At 41.0% G+C, this 16,198-nt stretch overlaps 1 protein-coding gene across 1 annotated transcript in view; it reads left to right on the forward strand.

Moving 5' to 3' along the window:
* The window catches only part of TG (thyroglobulin), a 162,969-nt gene that overhangs the window by 121,966 nt on the left and 24,805 nt on the right, over positions 1-16,198 (forward strand). Inside the window, exons 42-43 of the mRNA XM_086609570.1 lie at positions 7,587-7,751; positions 8,498-8,665. Coding sequence (XP_086465696.1) covers positions 7,587-7,751; positions 8,498-8,665 — 333 coding nt within the window. The remainder of the gene's footprint in view (positions 1-7,586; positions 7,752-8,497; positions 8,666-16,198) is intronic.

Genomic DNA, 16,198 nt, shown 5'->3' on the forward strand with positions numbered 1-16,198 from the left:
TTTTCTCTGCACTCCAAAACACCTCTGTCCTCAAATAATTGAAGTTCAATATCAGCAATGAAAGAATGTGGAGTGAAAGCCTGTCTATGAAGCACGTTTTCATATCAGTTGTACAAAGTTCAGAAGCAGGAGCCCCAGGACCTTTCTCATCTCAGTGTCTGAGATGAGTAAAACAAGATACTAGCCTGTTAAATAACCTGACTAAATTCCCTCAGGAATATAGTACTGCAGATACGAGTATGGAAGTCAAAGGGATTTATTAAGGTTTGCCCTTTGCTTTTATGATCAAGACGTCATCTGAAAAGCACATATACCTAATCTTGTATAGTAAAATAGAATTTAAAAAAAAAACTAAAAAAACACCAACAAAAAAACCAAAACCAAACCAAACAAAAAACCCCACCAGCAAACCCAAGTAGAGCTCCAACTTCACACCAGAGTACGTCTGAGTAGATGCTCGTTGTAATGCAAATCTGTTTGATCATCAAAACTAAAAGTTGACAAGTGTGGGAGCTGTTGTGTAAGCGTTATTTCAACCAGGAGACACTGACTAAATTCCCAAAGCTGTGCCAAAATTTAGAGCTATGGTAATTTCAGGAGAATATCCTTTCTCTTTGATGGGCAGTGCTAGCAGCCTTCATGTTGAAGGGACAGGAGAGCGTTAGGGAGTTTGATAAGCAAATCAGTCAATAACACAGAGCCATGACAGCATCAGAGCCAGTGCTCTGGGAAGCTGGTTTTACCATAATGCCCATGACTATCTCCACCAGTTATATTCTGATTGTTTAGGACCTTATTGTTTTCTTCAAATCACAAGGACATGACATGCGTGTCCTTAACGGCATTAACCGAATGGATGCACAATGTCTCTGGAATTACTAAAAGATCACGGGTTGGGGGATGTCTGCACCACACACAGGAATAGACAGGGGCAGAACTCTGCCTTTTCCTGATCCTTCTCACCAATATCTGCCTTAGGCTGGCTCTGACAGACTTTGTGCCTTTACAAGAAGTAAGGTTACATCCTAAGATGCACTCACGAATGGGGCAGATCTCAGACTGAGCAGGAAAGACTGGTCACACTAAAGAAGAGGTTGGATTTTCTTGATAGAACATACTCCACTGGAAACACGATACATCTCAGCCATGGTTTGTACCATGCTTGTAGAGGAGCAGATGAGCTTGCGGTGGAGGGAGGTAAATAAAATTCTCCATTTCCATGTCATTTCTGCCTGTTTCTGGTGGCTATTTAACCTCATACAATGATGAAAGCCAGTTTACCTTTTCAGTGTGTTCAGCTAATAACTTATTTTAAATGATAATTGATAAGGCAATGTTTACATCTAAATGTAAGGAAGTTTTGATATGAATTAAGTGGGGCTTTATATGTCATCTTAGAAGTATTCATATCCTGTTTTTCAAGTCACTAACATGACATGGGAACTCAGTGAGTCACCTAAGAGAGGAACACGGCATTTGCAACCTGATCTAGTGGAAGGTGTCGCTGCCCATGGCAGGGGGGTTGGAACTAGATGATCTTTAAGGTCCCTTCCAACCCAAACCATTCTAAGATTCTATGATGCTATGATTTGCAGGACTGCCTCTGATTAGCAAAGTGGTATTTGCCAAGACTCATATATAAAAAAGAAATCTTCCTTCTTCAAAATGTTGGTTTTGGTAGAAGAGAGAGGACCTAGATGATTATGGAGGGGAAATTGTTTATATCTCAGTCTCCCTTTCCGTTGCTGGACTGACCTGTCAATTCCCTATTACACTTCATGTGCCAGTGTTTGCTATGTGTCTGCCACATACCTCCTTAGCTGTGGTAGACACTTGCTGAGTTGGTCCCAAAGATTTTGACTCCTCCAGGCTGTTGAAGACAGACTTTATTTGAAAGCCTGGAAGAAATGACATTAATGTCTTCACATAGAGCCTGTCAACCTTGGTGTGTTGTAAGCACTCGTCACTATGCAGAATTAAATGTCTAAGGAAAAGAAATGCAGGACACTGGAAAACAACGCTGCAAGCAAAAAAAAAAAAAGGCCCAAATTAAAAACAGCTTCTGAAAATACTTTAAATTCAGTCTTTTAGAGAATAATCTATTAAGCTAATTGGAGAGAAGAGATAGTGGTCACTTAGTTGCAGCTTACTTATTTTTGCAGGGAGAAAAAACAGGATATAAACAGTCTCTAATCTGGCTTTAACTGAAACTGGAGACAGAAAAACCTCAAACAGAAATAAAGTGCAGTTTTCTGTCAGTGGAGTGACTATCTTCAGGCACGAACTGTAGAGGAGAAGATTGCAGTATCCTTTTTTCGGTGTCTCTGAGCCCAGCTTAAATGCTTCGTGCAAGATCAGGCTTTAGACAAACACAAGCCATGTTTTAAGAGATAGGAAGCACTTGAGCTCAGCAGTCAGGAAATGGAAGAGCCTTGGCTCTGGTCAAACCAGATGGTCTGACAGATTCTTCTGGCTCTGAACTGTGTGCATCTGAGCCTGGAGAATGCCTATCTTTAACAAATAAAATATTGCTGTGCAGCTGGCTCTTTTAGGAAAGTAGAATTATCAGGACATTTCATTGGTTAGACTGTTTTCATGAGATATTTTTTGATGTCACTTTTTGGGTGGCGTTACCATTACTACTGTTTGTATGGGCTATAGCATGCTTCTGGGCAGACAGAGAGCCTACTTGGACAGGACTCTGCAGCCTTGCAGCCATCAGAGAAACTGCGTTAGTTTGAAGGGAATGCATGTGCCGTAGAGGAGAATGTGGCTCAAGCAGGGGTTTCAGTTTCAAGTCAGGTTGGAAAAACAAGAGGTCACGGTGTGAGGAGGGGAAAAAGGGTTTGGGTTAACAGAGTGTGGGTGATAGAAACTAGTTGCAGTGACACTTCTAATCATTAGATCTGTTGTGAAACAGTTTTGAAAAACTGCGGAAGTGAGTTTCCAGAGTAAATGAGGAATTTAAAAGACATTCGGCTTATATGCAGCTTATATGGTAATTGTCCATTCCAGGTGTGCTGGGAGACAGAGGTACAGCTTACAGTAATGGTCCATATATTCTTTGCTCTTATCTCATCAGAATAGCAGTAAGGGGTGCTATTTAACTAAAAGCTCCTAAACTGTAAGACATCTGAAGCAGAAGGCCAGCATTTGGCTAGACAAGAAGAGTTAGATGTGCCCAACGAATGGAGGTGGACAGGATAGCACCAGTGCAGATCTGTGAGCTATAGTGTCCCAAGAGAGAAGTTTGCAAGAGGTACCAGCCTCAACTCAGCTGATCACAGCCTAACACCAAAGCAAGGATTCTTCTTGGTGTAATACCGATTTGCATTCATCAGCTTCTCACCACTGTGAGCTGCAACATTTCCTAGTATCTGAATTTCTACTGAATAGCTTCACCTCTAATTTTGCAAAGAGAAATAAATAAATGCTTGCAAAGCTGCTGGTCTCTGAACTAAACAGTACTGAAGGCTTTGCCTTCTATTTTTAACACCATCACTTGTTACAGTAGGTATCATTGCCCAACATTGTAATGTACCTTCTATTCCTATGAATTTAAGAGGACAGTGTAACATTGCTGTTGTGGATTGCACAACACAGCTGCTGCTGCGTCTTCTCAGCAGTTCAGTACAGAATGCTTTCATCCAGGTTGTTGTCAAAAATGTCATTGGAACTTCCTCTGATGACAGCGGGTCAATCCGTGAGGACAGCTGAAACAAGAACTGCGTGTGGCTTCAGTTCCTTGTAAAGCTCTTCTAAATGATGCTGAGATAGGAAATACCCTGTGACGGCAAGACGGCTAACTTTCACAATTTTATTGTACATCTCATGTTGTTTAGAAGTTTGCTTTCAAAAAAACTACTCTGCAGGATTATGTGAAGATCGCAGCTGTTAGTTTTAAAAGTGAGTTTTTCAGCTGTTGTGTTTATAGGTACAGAAGAATTCCTGGAGAATTAAAAAACAGAGGACTAACGAAAAGAACACAGTAGTTGTTATTTTTGAGCTGATCTCATGATTTTTGGTTTCTTGATTCATGGTTCTGTCATGTTGATGGTAATATGGGTGTCATGTAATGGAAATGAATAGTCCCTCTGCTATTTCTGCTTCTGCCTAAATAGTCCTATTTTTCAAAGCACACAACTCCTTCATTACTGAGACTAATCGCACAAATAAATTATAGTTTTATAGGGAAAGAGGGAAATGCTGAGTGTCGCTATGTTACCTTCTGTGTCCTAAGCCTGGCTCTAATGTGGCTACAGCGTTCAGGGAAGATTTCTTCTTAATGTAAAAATTTCAGGCTCAAAAAAAGAAGAAATTTAATTCTGAGCAGTCTCTAACTTCTGCTCTCACTTATTTGTTCCTGAGGTTTTTTGGTGAGGATGAGGAAACAATGATCCTGAATTGTGATGTGAATTTGAAAAACAGAGAACTGGTACAGTTTTGCTTGCCTAACTTCTGTGGTAAGAGAAGCCTTGTTTCCAGAGCCTGGAACATATTTCAGATGCACCATGGGAGGGAACATAACAGTATTGCTTCCAAATACCGCTTGAATGATGTCCCAAGTTCCTCTATCACCCGCTTCCAGTCCCAACAAAAATTAAACAGGAGTAACGGTAGTGAATACCACATGTCTTTCAAACCCCAAACACCAGACATGCTTCCTGAAAGCAGATGTTATAAAAAGAAAATGCAAACTGAGGAAGTGGCCATTAGCATGGAAAATAGAAGAAAAAAACAGAATGAAGAGGAGCATGTAAACGTGTTCTAACCACACACACAAAGAAGAGAAAATATTCACAGCTACAGTAGGGCTCCAGACGAGATCTCTCCTCACCTCGCAAGTGTATTTGCAGAAGTTTTGGGCTTTTCTTTGACTCGTCAAGCTTGGACCATATCTAATGGTGGCCCATCCAATGCTGTGATGTGAAGATTTGCCTGTCCAGGCTTTTAGCTTTCCCTCTGCAGAGAGGACTTGTAAAACACTTCTGTCCAGAACCTTTTGCAATCGTTTTTTGACTCAGCACTTGACCCAAGGGCAATCTTTCAGTTTGTAGAGATGTCAGAGACAGGGGAACTCTGCAAAGCTTTTAAAATCCCTGCGAGGAGATGTGTTTGAAATCAAGCACACACTAAGATGTTTTGCTTGGTCCTATTGAATTTTTGGACTCTATATGTCATCTGTTCTGAGTACTCCCTTTCCCTACCAAACTTAGCCTTTTAATAAGGCAACTTCAGAATTTCCACAAAAACTGCCACTTTCAAAATTTGTGAAACTTTCAGAATTTGGGAAACTTTCAGAATTTGGGAAACTTTCAGAATTTGGGAAATTGAAGCCCTTTAATTTTTTATGGTTTCATTTTGTTTTGTTTGTTTTAAATGAATGCCATATAAAGGTACTGAATACTTGCTAAAACATGCTGAGCACATTCAGATCTGATGTTGAAGAATATATTTGCCAGACTAGTGGATATTGTGCAATTCTCGATCTAATTTCTCTGCTATGCCAAGGAAGCACATAATTCCTTGCTCTAAATGAAAAGTAAGGAAGCTGCTCTTCTGAGGGAAGCTAGCATGCCATGTTTTCCCTTCTCTAGTCTCACTAATTCTAGTTCTGGTGAACATGCTCTTCCAAAGGCCAGGCAAAAAAGCAACGGTCTCATTCTGCGTCCTGGGGACACACCTACACACAGAGATGCTCTCATCAAGGATATTTTTCTTTTTCTCTCATGACCAACTGAGTCAGTGCACCTAGTCAGCAGCTGGTAAATATCATGCCTTACAAACATAAAACAGGCCACCACAAATCCCACATGAGAAAAAAGCCCATTGCTCACTTGAGTTCTCATCTAAATTGAGGATGGAAGTGAAGAATAAGTCTAAGTGATGTTTATTTCTTCTTTTTTTCTTCTGCCTTCTTAAAACCAGAGATGGCTCTTCTAGTGCCCCAGGATTGACAATCTCAGCTTTTTCCTTTGCTTATCTGCAACCATCTGCATCTTAGTCATTAAGCTAAGAACAGTGCTTGTTTTCCAGATCCCTTAAAAAGGAAAAGAAACCTTTCAGGAAGGTAGTGGCACTGGAAATTCTACATACAGTGAACTAAAAAGACTGTCGCTACATGCAAACAACCACCTCTTTCAAATTATTTTTGGAAACCAATTTCTCCAGTTATGAGCAATGGTATCCTATTAACATCAATGGGTCTGCTTGTTTGAAATATAAAAAATGTCCTGGGTGCTGGCCAGGGCTGCACAGAGTTCTTCAGGCTCAAAGGTTTGAGACAATTTCAAATTAAGGATTTCCTGTTTGTTTTCTGTTTCTTTTTAACTTGCTCCTGGTTTTATGCCTTTTCAGCCTTGTAGTTATGCTTTGAGCAAATTAAGTAAGTAGCTAAGTTAATCGGCTGAATAGATCAGGGTCTTTCATATCATGCATCTAGAGTTTGTTTTTTTTTAGAAGACAGGAGCTAATCTTAGCAGTTATTGTAGCAAACTGATGTAAATGTTTGGAAATTAGTCATTTGAACCATATCAGAGCTATTCCAGCCTTTCTGTTCTAGGTCAGATCTTATCAAATTTATGCTATCTTCATTTTCAATAAGCAGTTTTCATGACTACTCAAAAATGTTGTACCCTCTTTTCTTGGTGAGGACCATTTCCATGCTGGCCCAGCTGTAGGAAGGAAACAGAGAGTCTGGGATAGAGATTGTACTGTAGCCTATGCTTTGATTTTGATGTGCTCTGGCTCTGGTTGATCTTCTGCAGCTTGGTTTAGCCTTTTGTTCCTACTACTTCTGCTCATAGCTCTTCTAAACTCTCGCTGCTCCTTGGGTTAGCTATTTTGGCGTTTCTAGCCTAAATTTATTTACACTCAATATGAACAGTTAATGCCTATTTGGCCTTGTACCAGCAATGGCTGAAGGTATAAATAGCTCTTCTTCGTGAATTCATTTATAAAGAAAGATTATGCTTGCTCTCAGTGCTTGTTATCACATTTATGAAAGCAAAACTCTTTTCAGTCTCCTCTTGTGAGATGGACTCTCCATTCCCCAATGTGCCTCGCAGTGCCTTCTTTGTATCCGCTCCTATCTGAATGTTTATCCTTCCAGCAAAGTTTTCAGAAAGATTTGTGACTTGGTTATGGACATAGAATCATAGAATGGTTTGGGTTGGAAGGGACCTCAAAGATCATTTAGTTCCAACCCCCTTACCATGGGCAGGGACACCCTCCACTACAACAGGTTGCTCAAAGCCTCATCTAATCTGGCCTTGAACACCTCCAGGGATGGGACTTCCATAACTTCTTTGGGCAACCTGTTCCAGCGCCTTACTACCCTCAATGTAAACATAACATAACATAGACACTTTTCAGAGGTCTTCCAAAATAACCATGGCAGAGCTGGAAACAGCCCAACCTATCCTTCTCCCCTTTGCTTGGATTGTTGGAACTCACTTCTTATGGTTTAAATACCAGTGTTTTACATTCTGCAACTGAGTAGATTATGCTTCTCATCTTTGTTACCTGCACCAGGGGATCAGGTGTTTTGACAGCAGGTGTTGACTGATATTGTCTTTCTTTTCCAGGGAGGTTCAGCTTTTTCTCCAGCATCTATTATTACTAAGAGGAGAGCGCAGACCCAAGCAGCAGTCCTGGCCGAAGATGTGGGATGCCCTATATCCAACAGCGAGGAAATTGTAGCCTGCCTCCGCCAGTTGCCTGCTCGTGTCCTCAATGATGCACAGACTAAGGTACACCATAGCAAAATATATGCAATTGGCAAGGAATCAAGAGAGTTGTCATTGACATGTAGCTGTGAGGAAGCTTAAGAAATAAATTGGACTGAATCCTTGTGAAAGAGCAACTGTACTATCTCCAGTGGAGTGATGATGTTCATGACATCCACCTCTGACCTATGAGTACTCACAGCTTGATTCTCCTTCAGACTAAATTCCTTTTACAGTACTTTCACCATGTCTTCCAAAACTAATCTAAATACAGTTTTACCTTCTTTCAGTCCCCTCTCATCTGCCCCTGGGTGTTACTCTAAAGGAGAATCAAGTGTCTGTAGCTTCAGTAACTGCATTTTTGCAGAAAAGGAAGTGGGTAGGGACATCAGTTCCCTGCCTCTTGAGTGGGAGACTTGTGAAAGCTGCAGCATAAATGATTCTAGAGATGGATCCTTTAATCACAGATAAAAACATCCGCTGGCAATACATTTTCCGATCAGGACCAGCATAGACCCAATCCCTAACTTAAAACAATATTTTTATGGCTATCAAATCATCAATTATCTTGGCCTATTCAGCTCCTTTCACCTACTGAGACTGTCAACAAAAGCATTACTTCCTGCCAATGGTGAGTTTGCACTTACATTAACTGATCCCTTGTTCACTTGAAGGCTATCAGCTCAGTGTTCTGAAACATAAGTAAAATGGAAGGAAATGACCAGGGTAAGTAATTTAACTGCACTCTCGTTGTTTTTTTGCTAATCTAGCTTCTAGCTATAAGTGGTCCATTCCAGTACTGGGGTCCAGTGATGGACGGAATTTACGTTCAGGAACCTTTAGCTAAAGCCCTGCAGCGCCCTCGACTTCGGAAAGTAGATCTGCTTATTGGAAGTGCTCAGCAAGATGGTTTGATCACCAGAGCTAAGGCAATTAAGGTAGGAAGAGACTCACTGTTAAGGAACTGATGGTATTACTATTATTATTACTATAATGATGATGATATATGCAGCCAGAACAGATCCTTTTTGATTTCTACAATTTGTGAATTACACTCCATGAAAATATGCAAAGGCATTGTCCATCTCCAGCCAGTCCTCTTTAGGCTGATTAATGGCATTATTATATTTGTTGATTAACACTACTGGGGGAGATATGAAAAGGTAAAATATCAGCAATGATTTAGTATGTGTAAATATACAGCAGTATGTTTTACTGTCTCTGAAACCCTATATTATATTGCTATCTCAGATGTCTATCACAAAGAAGAAAGCAAGCTCATATCTTGGTTATGAGGTTCTTCACCATGAAGCAGTGCTAAGTTGGTCTTTTCTATGCCAACCTATTTTATTTTTTGTGGCAACCTTTTTTCTCTGTTGCCTTTAAGTACATTTTCTTGTAAATATGATTCTGAATATGGACTAGCTATGACTAAAAATAGCACTGGCCTGATGTGTGGGCTAGGGTTTCAGGGCATAAACTAGTGAAATGAAAAAGAATTGCATCCATACTGTATTTTGAACATAGAATCATAGAATGGTTTGGGTTGGAAGGGACTTTAAAGATCATCTAGTTCCAACCCCCTTGTAATGGACAGGTACACCTTCCACTAGATCAGGTTGCTCAAAGCCTCATCCAACCTGGCCTTGAACACCTCCAGGAATGGGATAGTAGGACATAAAAGTCCTCAAATCATTAAGGTCTATCCAGACAGATTTTGCATCTGCTTATGAACCATTTGGCACTGTCTGTTCTTGAGACAGCATATCAACCTCTTCTAGTTCATTTGTCCTTCTCTGCAACGGGAACAATAGCACTTCCCTGTTTAACGCTGCCAAATTAAATTAAATGTTTCGACGTGCTCAGAGATAAGCTAACAAATCAACAGGAGAATGTGACACAGCAGGGATTATTTTGAGGGTTATCTAAGTGAGCTGCAGGTCTGTTGCTATCTTTCTAGAACGGTGTGGATTTCATCTCTTAGAAGGCAGTGAAAGGTTAATCCTTGCTTCTCTTTGCTGGTACCCAATAATACATAGACCAGTTTAGTTCAGAATTAATGACAAAATTACCCCTTTGAAAGAAGGCTTTTTAAGCCATCTGAATAAAGTTCATATTGCTTACTTAGTCTTCATCAGAAGTTTCCTGCTCTTATTTCATGTATCTTTCTCTTTTGGAATCTATTAAAAGAGGAAGTCAAGCATCGGAAATGGACTGTGATGCTGGAGGCCTGCAGATAGTGATCCAGACTCTGTGAGAGGGGAATAAATCTCAGTAACCTCATTACAAGTCATATGATGAAGACTAGGAAGTGAAATTCTTTCCTTTACCACTATTTCCATGTGACAGTTGTCTGCAAAACTGAAATGAAATTTCATGATGTATTAGAAATTATACAAAAAATTATGGTGTTAATGAAAGACTCAACTGCTAAAAGCTAGCACTGTCAGGTTGAAATGGAAAGGAAAAACGCTGGTAACTGAGAGCTCAGCAATAAAATGTTGTTTTTCCAAAAAGAAAACCTGGAATATCTTCTTTATTTAAAGACTTACAGAAAATAAGATTGGAAGAGGACTCAAAAATTTAGTGTAACTCAACCTTAAGAAATGGCCGTGTCTACCTCACCCTGAGAGACCTGCTTTAAAATCTCCTGCTATTGGAGATCTTCTGATCTTAGAAGGTTAATTAACTTCTTTACTAGATATTTTAATAGTACCTGCCTTACTTGGTGCTATTGCTGTGAGATTCCATCTCTGTTCCAGAAAATTCATAATGTTCATAGTAGATGGCTGTATTTTGTTTTCTCCTTTTTGACTTCCTTAAGCTGTTTTTATATTCTCAATAAGAGCTGATGATTTTTTTTTAATGTACGTTTTCCTCTATTTCTGTTTTCCTGTGTCTTCAGGTTTTTAGGGCTTCAGGAAAGATGACTGGTTTGACCAGTCTGATTGTTTTCTTCAAGACCTGTTGCAAGTTTAAAGTTTCCTAATTTCTTCCTTGTCCACGCAGTTAGTGTATTAATTGCTGGGAAATTGTAGTGCTTCCTCTGTCATTGAGCTATTTAAGAACATGCATTTTCCAGGTCCTCAAGAGCATTTCTACGTCATAACCATGACCATGCATGGCTGCAATCAAAGTCAGATGATAAAGTCCTGAGTAGGCCACAGGCATATTTAGCTACAGTGGCAGAAACTGGTGCGGGTGGTGGTTGTTATTGAGAAGTCTGTGCCCCATTTCCTCTGTCATACTGTCATAAGGGATCTTTGATCTGTGCTATCTGTCCTCTCCCCAGAGTAGACATAGAAGAAGGATTTCAAACAACCCACACTGTATACCACTGTTCTACTTTAATCACTTTAAGGGTTCCCTTGAGGGAGATCTGACTTGCGTCTTTCTGGGAAAACCTAAAGCTGGTTTTACTGATATACTAAGTAAGGTGGGAGGGCTTAGCTGGTGGACAGAGCACTGGACTCAACTTGGGGAACAAAAGCATAGTTCCTAGTTTGCCTCTGACTACAACCAAGTTATTTAATCTGTTCTACAAAGAGGGGACGAAACCTCCCTGTTCTACAAAGAGGGGAGTGAAAATCCACCTGTGGATGTGCTCCAACTCTGTAGAGAGAAGAACCATGCATGTATTTGGGTGGACAAATGGCACAGCTAAATGGTCCTGTGGCAAGCGTATGGAATGGCAAAGTCCTTCATTTCCATCTCCTTTAGGATGACTGATTTCAGTGTGGTCAGATGCAAAGGGCTTGATCTATTAATCCCAGTCTTGCTCTATTAATCCTGATCTTGTAAATGGTGAGGAGACACTTTTAGCCATTTGGATGTAAGCAAGCTTAAGACATGATGCAATTCTTATTGCCTTGGACTGGAGTTGAATGCAAGTTTTATAAGCTCTTAGCATTCGAGACTTAGGAGTGAAAGTAAAACCAGACCTGAAGGTGGTAAATCCAGTTGGCACCATGTTGCTCTGTGGGGACTTACTGGCATTTGGTTGTTTTAGGTGTTTCTGTACTCTCACTGTGACGCTGTGCTTACGCCTGTTAAGAACTTCATTATTAAAAATGAAATAGAAATACAGAAGGCACCATTTATGTGCTAGCAAAGCATTTGCGTTCAATTTGTTTACAATTGAAAGCTGAGATCTCTCGGAGATGCTCGAAGCAGAGAATATGCTGAATATTCCTGCTCAATGTCTTGCCCATGGAAATGACCGTTTTATGGCATTCACTTGAATGCTTATTCATGTGAACTGAGACAGATTTACCACTTCCTGCAGCACTCCGTACTTGTCCCCAGTGCAGCCATCAGATGGTTGAAACGAAGTGAGAAACAAAGCAGAGTTTGTTAAGGGAATGGCAAGTGGTGCCATAATGCACTATGATGTGGCATATGGAGCTGTTAAGCCTGAACCCGTTAACTGCAATTCCCATGGCAGACCTTCAGGGATGTTGCCTTTGAGCAGTCATAGATTAGGGCAGCTGAGCAGAAACCTCTAAAAATGTTGATTTCAATTCCCAGCTGGGCAAAATTTTATCCATGTGCTATATGTGATGCTCAGGTGGGAAGATCTAATGGTTCCTACTGGCAACAAGTAAATGGAGTCACTCATGCTGATCTATATCTGTGTTTGTCTATATATGTATATAAGTCAGTATGACCCTGTTTATATCCTCCATATGTTCTGTGCCTGCTATGTCATCTCCACATTGCAAGGATCGTTAACTTTTGTTTTAGTTGGAAGACTAAGTTTGCACTTCATGTGTTTTCTTTCTTTTTCTTTCCCTCCTTACTACAAATTTAGCTGGCTGCAGAACCCTGAACTAGGACATAGGAGAGTGAATAGATAGAAATATAGTTTATTTACCCTGTGTAAGCAACTGCATCTATGCAGACCAGATCTTCCATCCTGCACCATATTGCAGCCAGTTAATTTCTTTATGGATCAAAGTATTCAGCAACATGCAACAGATGGCAGATATGTGCATATTAATTACAATGACCAGGGGAGCAGTGTCCTGATAAATGCCATCAGTGAGGAGAATGGGCTGATATCAGCCTCTTTACGTCATTTTCTGGTATCTTTGAAATACTCTGCTGAATGGCTGGCAGCATTTCATCCACCATCTTTTGTGACAACGTTTATCAAAAGCCATTTAAGACTTAAGATCTGTACATACTCTGTTAATGTTTTTACTATTCCAGTTTGTCAGAAAAGTACTTTTTTCCCCTTGGAAAATGTAAACGTTTCATCTACCAACTGCTGCAATTTCTTTTTTAAATAAAACACTGGACCAGATTGATTCATATGATCCAGAAGCTATGCTGCAGCAACAAGAACATTAAGCATTATATAACTCATTATTTAGACTATTTTTATGACTACTTTGCATTGCCAGAACAGTAGAAAGCAATATACCTGATGAATCTTTATTTTTTTCTTACTTACTTTCTAACAAAAGTTGAAAACCTCACTATAACTCTGAGATCAGTTGCTAATACCTCTTTAAAGGTTAGCAGAATGTAAATTATTTTACATAATGTGCAGCTGTTTCTATTAATCTCATAGCAGCTGTTGTATCTACTGTTATTTGAAAATTATTCCTTGGTCATATATTTTCTAATGGGAAACATTTCTTGGACATGGAAAGTTTGTCAAATTGAATCAATTTCTGAAAAGTTAAAATGCTTTGTCTTTTTAATGTTTCATGGGTTTTATTTTCAACGTTGTCGTGGTTTTTGGACTGAGGGTCGAGACAAGAACCGAGTGGGAGCACCCACCAACCATGGTCCCAGGCAAAACATGACTCAGGCTTTTTTTTCTTAAAAAAACCCAATTTATTAACAGTTACATAACAAGAGACATAAGGGAACGAAACTGGTTACTTGAGAGGAGAAAGAGAAAACAAGGCCAGATCTTAAAACAACACCTCCCCACCTCCTATTTCCTTTCGTTCCTGGCTCTACCTCCCCCCCCGGCGGCGCAGGGGGACAGGGAATGGGGGAGTGCAGGTCAGTTCATCCATGTCGTTACTGCTGCTCCTTACTTAAAGGAGGAGGAGTCCTTACACCATTTTTCCCTTGCTTCGGTGGATCCCCTACTCACGAGGAAAAAATCCCCAAACTTTTCCAGCATGAGTCCTGCCCGCAGGATTGCAATCCTTCCCCATGGATTGCACCAGTTCGGGCTTCACCAGTCTCGGCCTCTTAGGGAGCTGCTGCCACTCGCATCGGCGTGGGCCGTCCCACGGACTCCAGATGCCTCCACGACCTCGTCGTGCATTCCCTGCCCATGATTAACAGTACCTCGTTGTGCATCCCCTGCTCCACGACCTCTCCTGGGCTCAGGCGTCTCTTCCCCGACGTGGGTTTCTCCACGGGCTGCAAGTGGGTCTCTGCTCCGCCGAGTGCACCCTGGCTGCAGGGGGGCCGCCTGCCATCTTCACACCGATTGCAAGGGAAACCTCAGCTCCAGCACACCTCCTCCTGCTCCATCTTGACTGACCTGGTCGTTGTGGTTGTTTTCTCTTAGATCTTAATTCTCTCTGGGGGAGCTCGGCCCGGCGGGCACCCTGGGAGCGAGCTGCTTCCCAAGTCCCCCATACGGCTCCCCCGGCGCCATCTTGAGCACGTGGCACCGGCCCGGGCCCGAGCGGCCGCCCGGCCGGGAGCCGGGAGCGAGGGCAGCGCCCTCCTGCTCTCTCCTCGCTCCTGAGCAAAACACCTTTTTCCACCCCTTTGTCCCAACTTAAATAGGGCAATTCGCAGAGGCGCCACTTTGGCTCAACCGCCCGAGGGGGATGGGACTCAGATCTGGTGGCACAGGGAGCAAATCCCCTCTCCTGCCACCAGAACACCCCCACACATCAAACTATCACAAATGTATTGCTTTATTTTGTACTATCATGTTAAAGTCAGAAGTTTAAATCATATTACGTTGTAGCGAAAGCAGCACTTTCGACATGTGTTTCAGATTGTGCTATTTTAGCGCTGGTTGGGATGAAAAGTCGCAAAATGTCTTACAAATGCCGGTTCTGATTCTCATCCGTCTCTGGCTGTTGAGTTTTCTTTCATCTGACTCAGCCCATCTCAGGGACCCCACTCCGTTATCAATGATTGCTGAGAAAGGTCACCAGAATTTTTGGGGCGTTTTGAAGATCACAGAAACTAGTACATAGGTGCAGTAAAAACTTAAGATCGACCGCACTGAGTCAGATCAAAGCCCATTTAGCACAAAATGCTGTTTTCAACAGTGGCTAAGAGTGGATGTTTGTAAGAACAGGGTAAGAAAATCTGATACTTCTGCTCAATGCTCTCCAAACCTCTAGCACTTTGCAGCTCAGGGAATTCCTAGCCTCAATTGATCTTTCCGTAATTAATAACCATTATCTGATTTATTTTTTTTTAATTCAAGAACTTGTTCATGAAACTTCATCTTCACCAATTTTGGCATCCTCAAAACCACATGGCAAGGTGTTTCTCAGCTTAACCATGTGTTGTATGATGACCCATCTCCTTTTCTGTGGTTTTCAACTGTAATGTTTATTTGATGTTTGCTGGTTGATGAGGCGGTGAAGGATCAGTTCCTAGGGTACATAATCAGTACCCTAAGGTTTTTTTCCCTTTCTTTTTTTTTCTCTGTTTTCAGTTATCCATGACAGGTGTAGAATAAAGTAACATATCTGTTAAAAAAAAAAAAAAAACCAACAACAAAAGGAAAGCATTGCATGAAAATTGCTTTGTACAGGATGCTTTACACATTAGAGCTTGGGTTCTGCATTGACACAGAAAAGCATCAGTTCTTATCCATATCTGCTAGCCAAATCCACCAGCTCCAGTCACCAAATGAGAGATTCCTAATCAGGCAGCAGCAATGCTTCTGCTGGTTAGTAGGGAGCTGAACTGACGTGTGCCGAAGCCGATGGTTAGATTGCTTTTGAATTCAGTCAATCTGCAGTCAGGTCTGCAGTGATAATTTCTGTTTCTTGCAGAAAAATATATGTAAAATATCCCTGCTGTATTGAAACTGAATGATTTTGCAGGCAAGTGTGCTATGCAGTTTCATATGTGGCACTTGTGCGCAAGAAGTGACGTGTCATCTGTGAGTCGCAGATCTTTTTCAAAGTACAGCTGTATTACTGAAGCTGGCACCACATGACTCTTTTCACATTGCATGGGCCAAAATCTAGCAAAAGAAGAATTTATTACAAATACAAGGAAAATTGCCAAGATCTTTTTGGACTTTAGGATATTTGGTAGTGTTTTGAAATCCCTTGTAAAGTCACTTCATCAAAATGCACGTAGCATTAGAGTACATCAATAAGGACAGGTCTCAGCCTCAGCAGATGAGAACTTATTTTTCATCTTTCATTTCTGTGAATCTGTTGAAAAGTAATTATTCCCTCTGTACTTTCTGTATAGGGTTGTGGAAACACCTTCTAGCAGCATGATGAAAACCAGCTGTG

This window comes from Tauraco erythrolophus, chromosome 3, assembly GCF_009769465.1.
Source record: "Tauraco erythrolophus isolate bTauEry1 chromosome 3, bTauEry1.pri, whole genome shotgun sequence".
Classification (NCBI taxonomy): domain Eukaryota; kingdom Metazoa; phylum Chordata; class Aves; order Musophagiformes; family Musophagidae; genus Tauraco; species Tauraco erythrolophus.